Source organism: Mesoplodon bidens (assembly GCF_964165515.1).
Source record: "Mesoplodon bidens genome assembly, chromosome: 9".
In the NCBI taxonomy this organism is placed as follows: domain Eukaryota; kingdom Metazoa; phylum Chordata; class Mammalia; order Artiodactyla; family Ziphiidae; genus Mesoplodon; species Mesoplodon bidens.
The window spans coordinates 105,274,327-105,288,418 of NC_138166.1; the positions used below are offsets into that span (position 1 = coordinate 105,274,327).

Consider the following 14,092-nt stretch of genomic DNA (forward strand, 5'->3'; position numbering starts at 1 on the left):
AGAGGCCCGCATACCGCAAAAAAAAAAAAAAAAAAAAAAAAAAAAGGTCCATACACATCAAGAGGAATACTATATAGCCATTCAATGGAATGACGTAAACCTACATCTATTGGTAGGAAAAAAAGCGCATGAACAAAGGAGGTTCCATATACATACGACAATCCTGTGGTGGCATGTGGTTCGTCACAGAGCAACCACATGGAATTACAATGACAATTCAAACACTGAAACTTGAGTTAGATGAGGCAAATCAGCAGAAACACTGTAATGGTCCAATATCATTGCACAACCCCCCACCTTTTCTGGCTGAGCTGTGAGGCTTGTGGGACCTCAGATCCCCGACCAGGGATTGAACCCAGGCCTCGGGAGGGAAAGCGCTTTGCCCTAACCACTGGACCGCCAGGGAATTCCTCACTGCCTTTTGTAGACAGAGACTTGGCTTCTATTTCAAAGACAAAGCCTCATAAGGAAACTGTAATTAATTTAATGTTTGATACATCTAGACTTTCGAGCTTAACCAAATAAACATAATGAGGATGTGGAAACTCAAAAATGCTTTCTTGTTTGTTACAAGTTTTTACCATAGCCTGTACGATTCCAAAATCCTCATCATAATTTAAGAAATGATGATTTTAGGCAACTCCAGTAGATGAAAAATTTCCATGAGGATAAGTGAGGACTCACTTAGAAAAGCCCCATATGGACCAGATAAATGCTGAATGGGCTTTACGGAGCTGGTCCCAGTTGTTCCTATACAGCCCCCACTAGCAAAAATTTTAAAGTCTTATTTTAGTCCTTTATAGGATCTGCTACAACTAATTGTGACATTATCTTAAAAGTGCCAAGCGACTGTAAGAGAACATTTAAATAAATTATTTAAAATAACAGCTAATACTTATCAAGTACCTAACGTTTCAGGCCCTTTGTCAGTGGCTGTGGCATGTCGGCCACAGCCTGGTGCACATGTAACACATACATAGATACACAGATACACATGTACAGATACACATACACAGATACACATACACAGATACATAGATACACATGCACTGATACATATGCACAGATACACATACACAGATACAGATACATATGCACTGATACACATACAGATACACAGATACACATGCACTGATAACATGCACAGATACACAGATACACATACACACATACACAGATACACATGCACTGATACACGTGCACAGATACACATACACTGATACACATGCACAGATACACACGCACAGATACACATGAAGATACACATGCGCAGATACACATGCACTGATACGCACAGATACAGATACACATGCACTGATACACATACACAGATACACATGCACTGATACACGTACAGATATAGATACACATGCACTGATACACATGCACAGATACACATACACAGATAACACATACATAGATGCACATACACAGATACACATACATAGATACAGAAGCCACCTGGCGTGTTCCACTACATGGTACACAGGGTGTGATTCTCCCCCCTTTCAGACTGGTAGATAACTATGGCTACTGTTTCCTCACGCTTTTTCACAACTGCAGGTCCTGTCCCTTTTACCTGTTGGGGAAAGGAATGCAGAAATCATGAGGAAACCGAAGCTCTGGTCAGCCCACACTGGGGCTCAAGGCCACCAGTTCCAGGCTTGTGCTCACTGAGAACCAGTGGCTCACAGCGGCTCTGCCTAAACCCCTCCCAAATGCAGAGCTCGCTGGACCACGGGAAACCTGCAGGGCTGCGACCTGTGACACGTGGAGCAGAACCATCATCTTTAAAAAACTTTTCTCAAACAGTTTTTCTTCCTTCCAAGGCAATCAAGCCGCATTCTTAAAGCCCAAATATCTCACACGTGTTCTCTACCTGGTTCAGTGTCCTCACCAAGCACCATGAAGACAGGTAACAATTTTAAACAAGTCCCTTTGTTCGGTCTCAGAGGCTCTGATCTTAGATAGGGCTCTGTCAACTAGTCTCAGGGCCTCCTGTGTGAAAACAGGTGCCTTCTTTCCATCGGCTGTAACTGGTAAAAGTAAAGTCTATCTGAGAAGCAATGTTTATAAAGTGGTTAAGGGTAAGGACTCAGGAGCCAGCTGGCCCGGGATTCAAATCCTGTGTCCTGGGGGTCCCTGGGCAGGTTACTTAACCTCTCTGTGCTTTAGGTTCCTCATCTGCAAAGTGGGAATATTAACAGTACCTACTTTACAGGATTGTCAGGAGGATTAAATAAGCTACATATTTAAATAAACATGCATATACACACACATATAAAATGCTTAGAACAATACCTGGCACAGGAAAGCACTATTTAAGTGGCTACTGCTATTATTATTGCTGTTATTACCAATTTAAAGCAGTTAAGTCCCTTTTGCAAGCTATATACATAAAATTGGTCTCATTTTAGAACCATATCTTAGATATCTACTTATGTTATCTGCATTATTAAATGTTTAGCTGCATAACTGAGAAAGAATTAAGTCTGCTTGAGTTTCTAAGGCCTAGAAATATGGACCCTGGGACTATGCCACACTTCTGCAACTCCCCATCAGCACTAAGACAAGTGGACAGACGATGTTCAAACACTTGACTCAATATCCTGGCGTTGGAAAATTTTTTTTTTCCTTTTTTTTTTTTTTTTTTGCGGTATGCAGGCCTCTCACTGTTGTGGCCTCTCCCGTTGTTGCGGAGCACAGGCTCCAGACGCACAGGCTCAGCGGCCGTGGCTCACGGGCCCAGCCGCTCCGCGGCATGTGGGATCTTCCCGGACCGGGGCACGAACCCGCATCCCCTGCGTCGGCAGGCGGACTCTCAACCACTGCGCCACCAGGGAAGCCCCGTTGGAAAATTCTGAACCACCCGACTGGAGTCACTAAGAAATCAAAACCCCCAAACCAGGAAGAGGTGAGACTCAGTGATACTGACCTGCGTTCAGACAGCTCTTGAACTCCCTAGTTGTGTGACCTCAGCAAACCTTACCCTTCGTGTGTTTGGGCCCCTTCTCTGTAAAATGGAGGCGTGTATTTCCCCATTTCCCAGGTCTCCGGGCTGCTGAGAGGGAGAACAACGCACCCGCCTCCTCCCTTCCCCCACGCCCCCTTCACCTCCTTGACTTCGAGGTCTGATGAGATGCCACAGTGAGGACTAAAAAGAGAAAAGAAGTGAATCACTGCTGAGACTAAAGTAAAGAGAGGATGAGAGAGAGTGGAGGTGATATGAAACTCTCTGAACAGGCACAGGCTGGGGAGAGACAGGGGCTAGCTTCGGCAATAAATACCTCTGCCACTCCATCCTCAAGCCCACTGTTAAGCCGACAGAGAAAAACTGTAGAAGATTTCAAGAGGGCTGTGAAAGGAAGGCGGCAGAATCAATATACTACAGCTCCAGAAGTGTCCCAAATCCTCGATCCTCAGTGTCACTGTTTGTAAGCAGTACATTCTTTTAATAATAGCTTTTCAAAGGAAAAGACATTACATCCTTCACATAGTATTCGTAGAAACTGGTAAAACTTTCTTCCTCAGATTCACAGCCCACATTTGAATCTCAGCCTCCTCACACTGAGACACTGAAGATCCTTTTGTTTCTCTCTGGTCCTCAGAAAACATGCACAGCAGCTGCTGCTGCCCTGCTTTCTGTAATCCATGCTTGTGAGAACCTGACTTCTTCACACCTTTAGAAGAGCACAACACCAAAGTCATATCCAGAATGACTGGGTTTTGTGTGAATTTCTTGTTTGATTACATTTGAACTTGAAAAAACTTTTTCCTAATTGAATTGCAAAGAATTGGAAGTTAAATAACTTATCTTGAAAACTAGCTCCCAGCACTACTGCTTTAAGACATATGGATCAATCACTTAGTTCTGAAATTTTATAATCCACTTTTTAGAGTTTGAGCAATTTCTACTGATTTTAATTACATTCTTTTCAGTGGAACAAGTAATTTGCATATGCAATACTTTTGTTTCAGTGGTATTTGCAATAATGAATTTTACCTGAACAATATTCAAAAGCCAAAAAAATGCTTTGTATTCTTTCAGCCAGGAAATGACTTGGTGGTTTGTGTCAAGTATTTTTAAAAAAATACCAACAAAACAGAATAGAAAAAGCCAGCATGCATCACACACAGTAAAAGTAGGTACTGTTTTGTTAAATTTTTGTTTGTATGTATAGTGTGTGAGTTACAATGTAAACTGGATTTCTTACTCTGGTCAGAAGTCTGAAAGCCACTGCCGTAGAGGCTTCTGTTTGTCAGTGAATGAACCACATGCTAAAGGCATTTGCCCTCCAAGCACTCTGGATTAAGCTGCTCACACCACAATCAGGTATATGGCTCAGTCCTTCAATAGAAGAAATTAGAGAAATCAAATCTAAATAAGTCAAAGAAATAACATACATGATTTCAATTATTGATGCTACATTTTAGGTTGCAAGAAACTGATCTATCAAAAACTCCCCAACAAAAAGGAGAGAAAATATCCACTCCTTCCTCAATTCAACATTCCATCAGAATAGTTATTGCCCTTTATAAAACTGAAATGAAAATAACCTATATATGCCCTTAAGTTTTAGCCATGATGGCATTTAAGATTAAAAAATAAAAACCACATTTGAGTACTTGTAAACCAAAATATGAAATCACTTTTTGTAAAACTTTAATTTCTGAGACATTTTAAAAGTCACACTAAACGTATCTCATAGAAACAAGACTGATAACCTGTAAACAAAACACTCTGTAAACAAAAATAATTTGCCAGTGCATCCAAACATTATTTTTAAAGTAACATACCAATTTTTTAAAAGTTTAAAAAGTCAGTACTGCATGTATCCTCATACTTTAAAAAATTTATTTTAAGAACTCTGCCTTTATACACTAAATACTGTGCTAACAACATAGAAAGCCACCTAGGGCTTTCACACGATGTAAGCCTGTGTTGCTGGCAAATAAGGCGGTTACAGAGGCCACAGGGAGGCCGACTGCTCCAGAAAACCAGGCAGAAGCCGGTGCCCCGAAGGTCAGGTATATAGGCACCTTTGACGCATCTGAGACTGAGAACCACCAGGAAGGTTTCATTCTCATCCACTGTCAACCCCTCAGCGTGGCACTGAAGGTGCTAACCTGTGTGTGTGTGTGTGTGTGTGTGTGTGTGTAATTTTCACATAAAGTCTCATATTTACAGCAGGTCTATTTTTACATAGAATGTATATAAAGCTAAACAAATTTTAAACCTAAGAAATATCTTGGAAAATCAGTAAAAATCATTACTAACATTATAATCTGTAAAATCTATAACTTCAAAATAATTTATTTACATACTGTAGAACCAACGAATGATAAGAATTGGCCTAGTCTCAAGAAACTTTGTGATTGCAGTGCCTAATGCCCTTTTAAAACAGATCCTAGCGGTGAGAAAAAATAAAAGGAGCATTTGATTTAACGCAGTCAGTGATGTACCCCATCCACTTAGAAGGAAGGCAGTTTCAGGCCTGTCCGACTGCCGGCACCGGGACCTCAGACCTGAGGCCTCGTGCCCTCCCTTCACTGCACTCACAACTGCAGTAACAGGAAGCTCACGGGTGCCTGTCTGTCCTTACCAGTCCTCCAGTGCTCGGCCTCAGTGCGCTGCACCCACTTCTGCCACAGGTGCGTATGCCAGCCTCCAGTGCGCATCCAAGAGAAGCACCTGCATTTAGAGTAAGTGTCTCACTCAGGAGGAAGATTGTGCTTGTGACCAGGAGTACACCAGGTGTTTCTAGAGCCTCAAGTGGTTGTCATCACGTGCAGACCGAGGATGTGACAACCTGTATTTGCTTCCACAGAAGGCATCTTGCACCCAAGGTTCAAAACCGTCCCTCTATTCCACACAGCAGTGAGGAAGCATCCACTACGAGCTTCAGGAATTTATAATACATTTCACTCCTTACTAATCCAAACCTGGCTTAAGTCCTCTGATGGAAAGAAACTTTCAAATGAACAAAGAGTTGATATAGACATTGAAAAGTTTAATATTTTACTCAAAAATTGTCAGACATCTTACAAATACCCAGAAGCTCTTCCTCTGGATGTCTGCCCTGAAATTAGTGTAAGTTAAAAGTGATATTCTTTTATTTAAAGGAATTCCTTTCTCTTCTCCCCTTGACCTGGTCTGCTCAAAGCAAGCAAGTTTCAGTAAAAATCAAAACTTGCAATGAACACTTAAATAGGTAGAATTACCAGTAAAATTAGAAAGCAGCCAATTTTTATTCATTTTCTCAGTATGTGGATCTTATGCTGAGAAATTCACCCGTACTAGACTGGTGGTATTTACTGAGTGTTGTTTAGAATCACAAAATGTTCTTTTATTTTAAAACTAGGCTGCATTTTAACAAGAAGAGAAGCTCAGAAGGAAATGCAGAGGTATAAATAAAGGAAAAGTATACACAATGGAGCTTTGGGTTACTTTCTCTTATTATATTGGATCTAAGTGGAAATTTTTGATGTCAAAATATATATAGCCTGTTTTTCATAAATTTCTCCCCAAAAAACCTTTAAATTCAACAATTTGAGAAAACTGTTCTTTTACTTTTGTCTGAACACAATCTGTTGCCATACACACAGCACATATGAACATATGTGTTTATAGAGGCTGCATGGTATGAACTGTGTGCAAGTGGACCCATCTGCTATTTTTGCAGAGGCACAATTTCTGGTACTCGAACCTAGTGGATGGTAACACGGAGTATAATGTTATAGCTTTTATTCAATGGACTTAAAGTCAAGAACCCATCCCAAGAATTATTTACAATTTAATAACTGAATGATCATCAGACCACGATACACTGCAAAACTTTTCTTACATCATGAATGCTGATGCTGTGTGTTCTGGGTGTAAAATGGTAACATTCCTAAGTCTGATGTTTAAACTGGCATGTACAGAAGTGATCAAAGCCTGAAGACTGTGGCGACAGAAGGGGTGTCTACCACAGATCATTTATAGTTCATAATGGACACAGGGAATTAAGGGATTTCTGAAAAAAATGTTTAAAAAAAACTGAGTGTACATATAGCCTATAAGGCAAAATCTAAGTTACAAGTGTATTCAACACTGGCAACTATGTTATGAGAGGTAATATTGAATTATATACACATAAACTGTCAGAGAACTATGATTACATAATACTTCCTACCATAGCTTATTCCACTGGACAGTAGGAGGTATTCCTGTGGCATTCTACCAAGGCTCAAGTTTTAAAAGAATTTTGTATTTTTCCCTTGACTCAAAGTCCAATCAATATCATTCTGTAACATAAATCAGAACTATGCTTTTGTTTTTTCTTTAAGGAAGTGAAAAATATAATTTGCAACCATTTACAGTTCCAATGTACCCACTGCAGTATCATCTATAAACTTTCATTTTTTGCAGAAATTTCACATCTAAGTACCAAGGATGCCCTTTCATGTAGGGCATGAATGGAATTCATTTTGAATGGAATATATAACAAGATTTAAGTGAATCCTTAGAAAGCCCCAAAGTTGGCCTTTTCTAACACTCTCATATGGGCGCATAACTGATGCAAGCAAACATGGCCCCAGAAGGCGCCCCGCCCTGAGGAGGCTGCACTTGGCTGGGAACTACAATGGCCACCCCAAAGGTAAATAAAAATAAGAAGACCTGCAACAGCCAAGCTCTTAGATTATGAAAACAACACTGACAGGCCCAGGCCATAAACGTGGACCACAGTCAGCAGGAAACATCCCTGACTGACGGGAATGTCACGAGTTTGGGGTGCTCAGGCTCTTGATTGCAGAACAGTGCTGTGGGTCTCACAGTGCTTTCTGATGCCCATTTGCAGAAGGCTTTGCGGTTTCTGAATCCCTTGAAGTATCTGATAAGTGAAGTTTATGAAGCCCTGCAGGAAAATGAAGAAAATGTAAGAACTAATGCATTGTTGAGAGGTCGGGCAGAGTGTGCCGTGCTCCTGAGGGAACTGTGCCCCTCTGGCTATACTCCCTGCAGGATGAAAGGGCCCTTCTCCCCACCGGCAGCGCCCGGGCCGGAGCTGAAGACAGCTGCCCAGGAGGCAGTCAGGCCTCCCCTAGTTCAGGGCAGCCTGGGAGTCCTTCCTTCATCCAACATCCCACGGGGCCGGCTGAGGCTTCCAGTGAGATGCAGCGGCCACTGCCCTCACACAGCTCCTGCCCCTGCCCCGCCCTCCACCTTGGTCCCAAGAGCAACTGCTAATAAACCTCCTCCTGCAAGCTTTTCCCCACACCCTAGTGCCCTTCCCAGGGAACAACCTGAAACGAGGATGATCCCATTTTTGTTTTAAAAGACACCCATACATACACACTCACAGGAAAATGCAGGGAAAGACACACCAAAACATAAAGCATGCAAGTAAAATGAAAAGCAACGGAAGACACTACCAAGAAGAAAGAAGTGGCAACAGAACAAACTGACCATAAAGAAGATTTCATTACTCAAAGATATTTCACAGAGTAAAAGATTATTACTATCTTTTAAGTTACATTACTTTCCCTCTGTATCATACAGCAATTATTTACATAGTATACCTGACACATAGAACAATACTGTGCCCTCACAGGCAGAAAAGTGAGAAGAAATTTTAAGAGTTTAAGTGGCATTAAAGCTCTGAGCACTTTTTTTTTTTTTTTTTTTTTTTTTTTTTTGCGGTATGCGGGCCCCTCACTGCTGTGGCCTCTACCGTTGAGGAGCACAGGCTCCGGACGCACAGGCTCAGCGGCCATGGCTCACGGGCCCAGCCGCTCCACGGCATGTGGGATCTTCCCGGACCAGGGCACGAACCCGTGTCCCCTGCATCGGCAGGCGGACTCTCAACCACTGCGCCACCAGGGAAGCCCTAAAGCTCTGAGCACTTTAACAAAATGAAGCATAAAGACAATCAAGAACACATAAGCAACACATCCATAGAAAAGATTTTCAGGAAACAATTTTTATGAGGCTCAGATATTTGTAAGAATATACCTGGATAAGATGATTTTTCCCCTAAAATTTCAGATGGTTGTCTACCTGACTGGTAAGCAATTTTATATCCCTCGTAAGCCAACATAGCACTCCAAATTTTAAAATTTCCATCACTGCATATCTTAATGAAAGAAAAGGTAAAATTGAGCCTGTCTATGATGTATGACTGGGAAAGGAAAAATAAATCAATCCAACACACACAAAAAAACAGTTCTTGTCTCAGGAACGGCCAAGCCACTGAGTGACAGAAGGCACCTACAACTGCTGGACGTGAGAAAGCGTGTTAACACAGGCCAGCTACAGAAGGAAGAGGGCAAAGAGAGCAGCGACCAAGTGATCAATGCCCTCACTGGAACAGAACCCCTTTAGGATCGATTATTTCAATGAGTTACTTCTAAAACCTGGGTGTAGCACAGGTTATGCATTCAGGAAAACTAAAATGTCTCTCTTTTGCAAAAACAATCACCTCCACCACCATCATGGTAGCTACATTCTGAGTGTCTGCTATGTGCCAGGTACTCTATGAGATAGATGTTACGATTCTCAACGCACAGCAGCAGAGGGAAAAATCCCTCCCACCCCACCTCCCACACACACACAAAAGAAGAAGAAGAAAAAGAAAAAAGAAAGGATATAGTTAAATTTTATATTTTATAATCAAATTATGATTCCCAGTGAAATCATATTTAAGATCTCAGATCATTCACACATGACATACACTTAATGAGGATCTTTTTCTAGGCATAAGGCGTTGCCTCCTTAGAGCCTTCCAAAGAGTAACAGAAAACATTAGGGGAAAAAAACTGTATCTATTAGATGTTTTACACAACTCTTGATGATTTCAGTGCCTCTTATGGCCAAAGAGCCAACACAACATTTACAACCTTTACCTTAGGTTAAATTACATTTTACTGCTTTGAGAAAGACTTCCTTAGCAAGATGGTATCCAGAATACACAACTCAAACGCTAAATTTACTGCAATTTATTCATAACCATCTCATTTTCGTGAATGGTAAGTAGGAATTTATCTGAGATTATGGCTAACTAATATTGCTGATGCTACAACAGGCTTAAAAATGAAATTTTAACTCTAAAAATCTGGCTGAGAGGACTGTTTGATTCTGACTTCATCTTTAGATTTTAATCTGACCAGCATTAAGGAACCTAGGCATTAAAATCCATAAATTATATGGTGCTTCAGCTGAAATGAGATGTAACTTTCCCATTCGGGCCAACATCTCATCAGCCACCCCCTCTCACGATAAATTTGCAGTAAAACAGACATGTACAGATCATCTGAAATCCTTTTTCCTTCCTAAAGGTCATCCTTTCAAGCATCAGGGCTGGAAAGGCTTGGTGCTTTGCAAAGCTTTATTGTTGTTCATAAGGTTTAAAGTAACTGAAAACAGAATCTTAACGAATCAATCATTATGTTGCCTTTTGCAATAGCTAAAAGCCACAAAGGAATACGGAGTATAAGCATTCCAATGATGTCAATTCAGGTAAATGAGCTAATGTCAGGACTTTCTACAATAAATCAGTACCTTTCCCTTCTTTTATAAAATTACACACCCTAAACCCAAGAGGGTTTATACAGCAAGACAGTTTATATTGTCCTGGTGCTCCTAAACGACAAAGCCTGAAATACCTTTAGTGCTGATGTTGACGCCAGCACAGGTTACATCTGTGCCCTTCACAGCTCAGCCAGCCTAGGAGTGTTTACTACTGCCACAGTGCGGATGGCTTGTAGAGTACGTCATGAATGCCCTCCCTCTTATCAACGCCAAGGACACTAATAGTTTTATTCTGAGCTCTTAGTTGACTAACTGAAGAGAATTATAATTGTGGGTCAGCCTGATACCTCTAAAATCCAATCCTCAAAAAAACCTTTAACTAAAAAATAGTAAGAGGTATCAATACCAAAATATAAGCCTTTAGCACATCATCTTCCTCAGCTCATCACACCTACCCTCATCATCATAATCAAAGAGCTAATGTTTACTGAGCTCCTACCATGTGCTAGGATTATGCTTAGGCCCTTAAAAGAACTATTTCAGTTAATATTCACAACAGTCCTAAAAGAAGAAGATATTATCACCATTTTACAGATGAGAAAGATGAGACTTAATGAAGTGATTTTATACAAGAGCATAACCAGTAAGTAGTGGGTCAGGAATGTGACCTCTAAGGATTTACACATTTGGAAAAATGAATAGGTGAAGACTTAAAATTAGCTGAAATGTCAAAATTATCAATAAGTAGAAAAAGAGAAAAATACCCATAAACCTCAGAATTACCTAGGGCCTTGAAAAGTTCTTCTCGTACAGCAGAGGTGAATTTTCTGACCAGACACAATGTTGTCATAATAGCAAAAAGCAAATTGTAGGATAACACAATATAGAAATTTCCCAGCCAATTAAACCTTCCAAAGTCTCCAAGTAGATCAAATCTAGTGATTCCTGTTAAAAATAAATAAAATAGCCCTTAATAAAATCAGGTACAATAAATTTATATATACATAACAAGATAAAGTACAAATCAGATGGATCAAATGCCATGGACTTTCTCATTTCTGTTAGTGGGATCCTAGGTAAAACGCACGGCTGTTACCTGGTGGGAAAACCCCAGTCAACCCTAAGCAACTCTGCCCACATATCGCAGCCTCTTGGAAGCCATAAGCAATGGTGTTGACATGAGTCACTTGCTCAGAAGTTTCGCCTACATCCACGAGAAACCCACCGTGCCACTCGTGTGGGGCGGGTGGGTGCAGCCTGCTCCCCTGCACTAGGAAACTAGGGTCCTGATGGAAGAGACACCTGACAAACCCTCTCACCTCCCCCACCCTTGTTCCCTCTTCATGCAGGTTCCTGTTCACATGTCACCTCTTCGGAGAGGCCACCTGATTTCCCTTCCCCAGACAGCGGACCTGCCAAGGCCCTCCACCCTGATTATGTTTCTTCACAGCACACACTGTCCGAAATGCTTCTTTTCCTTTGTGGTTTTTTTTTTTTTTTTTTTTTGCGGTACACAGGCCTCTCACTGTTGTGGCCTCTCCCATTGCGGAGCACAGGCTCCGGACGCGCAGGCTCAGCAACCATGGCTCACGGGCCCAGCCGCTTCGCGACATGTGGGATCTTCCCGGACCGGGGCACGAACCCACGTCCCCTGCATTGGCAGGCAGACTCTCAACCACTGCGCCACCAGGGAAGCCCTCCTTTGTGGTTTATTTATTGCCTACTTTCGCCACTAGAATGTAAGTTCTATAAGAACAGGGACTGTGTCATTTTCATTCCTATAATTCCAATGCCCACAGCAATGCCTCGCACATACTTAAAACTTATTACATAACGAATAAACAAATAGAGTGATTCCTTTCCAAGGGAAAAAACACACACACACATTATTCATCTGAGTTGGATGCTACAGGCTTGTGCAGGGAAATGGCCAACGCTGGAAATACAGTGTAATTATGTTGTATAGGTTGGAAATGCAGTGCAGTTGTATCATATATGCATTGAAGTTACTTAAATTCACCTATACACATTTAAAAAACAAGTCTTCTTATTGAAAAAAAAATCTGAATAGTCATTCTATTCAGTGAGCTCGTGTCCTAGGCCCAACACTTATTGGAAAGAATATGTGAATGGTAGGGTTTTTCTGACTACTGGTAAATGAATAAGTAAATAAGTAAAATAGCATTCAAGTGGTCAGTCAACTGAGAGATGATGGGATTGTTGACACTCTTTAAGGAAGAAACTGAAGAGCTACTCGGGGCCATATAAAATTTTAACCACAAAGGACTGTATAGACAAAATCATATCCCTTTAATTTTATGGGTGATCTAAGAATTTCAAGAATAACTTTGACTAAACTCAATTTCACCTTATCAGCTGACTTTTAAACTTAACTCACATCCCCACTCAATGCAATCCCATCACCTATTATACAGACAGACTCCACAAAAGCAGCTTATGGAGACAACAGAAAAACAGCAGGTTTCAAATAGCAGCTCTTTTGTAACCACATCTATCCAGGGCCAATGTATTTGAATTTGAGAGACAATAAACTATCATAATATTTTAAAGAAGTATAAGGTTAGTGAAAACATACAATAAAATATCTTTTAAAAGAAGGTAAAAGGGACCCAGACCCTAGTAGAGTATGCAGCATAGGTCAAACCATGAGATCATGGCAACAATTCTGGCAGCAGTTTATCAGACTAAAGACTTAATAAGACTTCAATCTATTAAAAAGAATATGGGACCTCCCTGATGGCACAGTGGTTAAGAATATGCCTGCCAATGCAGGGGACATGGGTTCAAGCCCTGGTCCGGGAAGATGCCACATGCCGCGGAGCAACTAAGTCCGTGCGCCACAACTACTGAGCCTGCGCTCTAGAGCCCGCGAGCCACAACTACTAAAGCCCGCGCGCCTAGAGCCTGTGCTCCACAACAAGAGAAGCCACCGTAGTTAGAAGCCCGCGCACCGCAACACAGTAGCCCCCGCTCGCCGCAACTAGAGAAAGCCCGCGTGCAGCAACGAAGACCCAATGCAGCCAAAATTAATTAAAAAGCAAAAAGAATATGTTATCTAATCATATATATTATTTTTCAAATGAAGTACCACTTATTTTTTTATTTATTTTTTTACATCTTTATTGGAGTACAATTGTTTTACAATGGTGTGTTAGTTTCTGCTTTATAACAAAGTGAATCAGTTAGTACCACTTACTTTAAACTAGGCAGTTATATGTAAACAAGGTACAGTCCTCCCAAAATGAATTTCAGTGGTTTCATGGCCCAGGGATCCCAGATAAACATATTTGATTTTATGCATTTTTTAAAATACATTTATTTATTTTATTTATTTTTGTCTGCATTGGGTCTTCATTGCTGAGCGCGGGCTTTCTTTAGTTTCGGCGAGCAGGGGCTACTCTTCGTTGAGGTGCCCGCAGGCTTCTCATTGCGCTGGCTTCTCTTGTTGTGGAGCATGGGCTCTAGGCACACGGGCTTCAGTAGTTGTGGATCGCGGGCTCTAGAGCACAGGCTTAGTAGTTGTGGTACGTGGGATTAGTTGCACCGCGACATGCAGGATCT

General features: G+C 41.3%; 1 protein-coding gene across 3 annotated transcripts in view; it reads right to left on the reverse strand.

Moving 5' to 3' along the window:
• LMBR1 (limb development membrane protein 1) overlaps positions 1-14,092 on the reverse strand; it is a 166,170-nt gene that overhangs the window by 7,043 nt on the left and 145,035 nt on the right. The window contains exons 16-19 of one of the 3 annotated variants that reach the window (XR_014016711.1): positions 11,294-11,455; positions 5,604-7,898; positions 4,215-4,348; positions 2,990-3,154 (exon numbers count right to left, since the gene is read on the reverse strand). Coding sequence is in view for 1 of the 3 variants with exons in the window: in XM_081244720.1 (XP_081100846.1) it covers positions 7,813-7,898; positions 11,294-11,455 (248 nt within the window). In the remaining 2 variants the exon portion in view is untranslated. Of the gene's footprint in view, positions 1-2,669; positions 3,155-4,214; positions 4,349-5,296; positions 7,899-11,293; positions 11,456-14,092 lie in introns of those variants that run through there. The other 2 variants (XR_014016712.1, XM_081244720.1) reach the window with 2 other exon arrangements.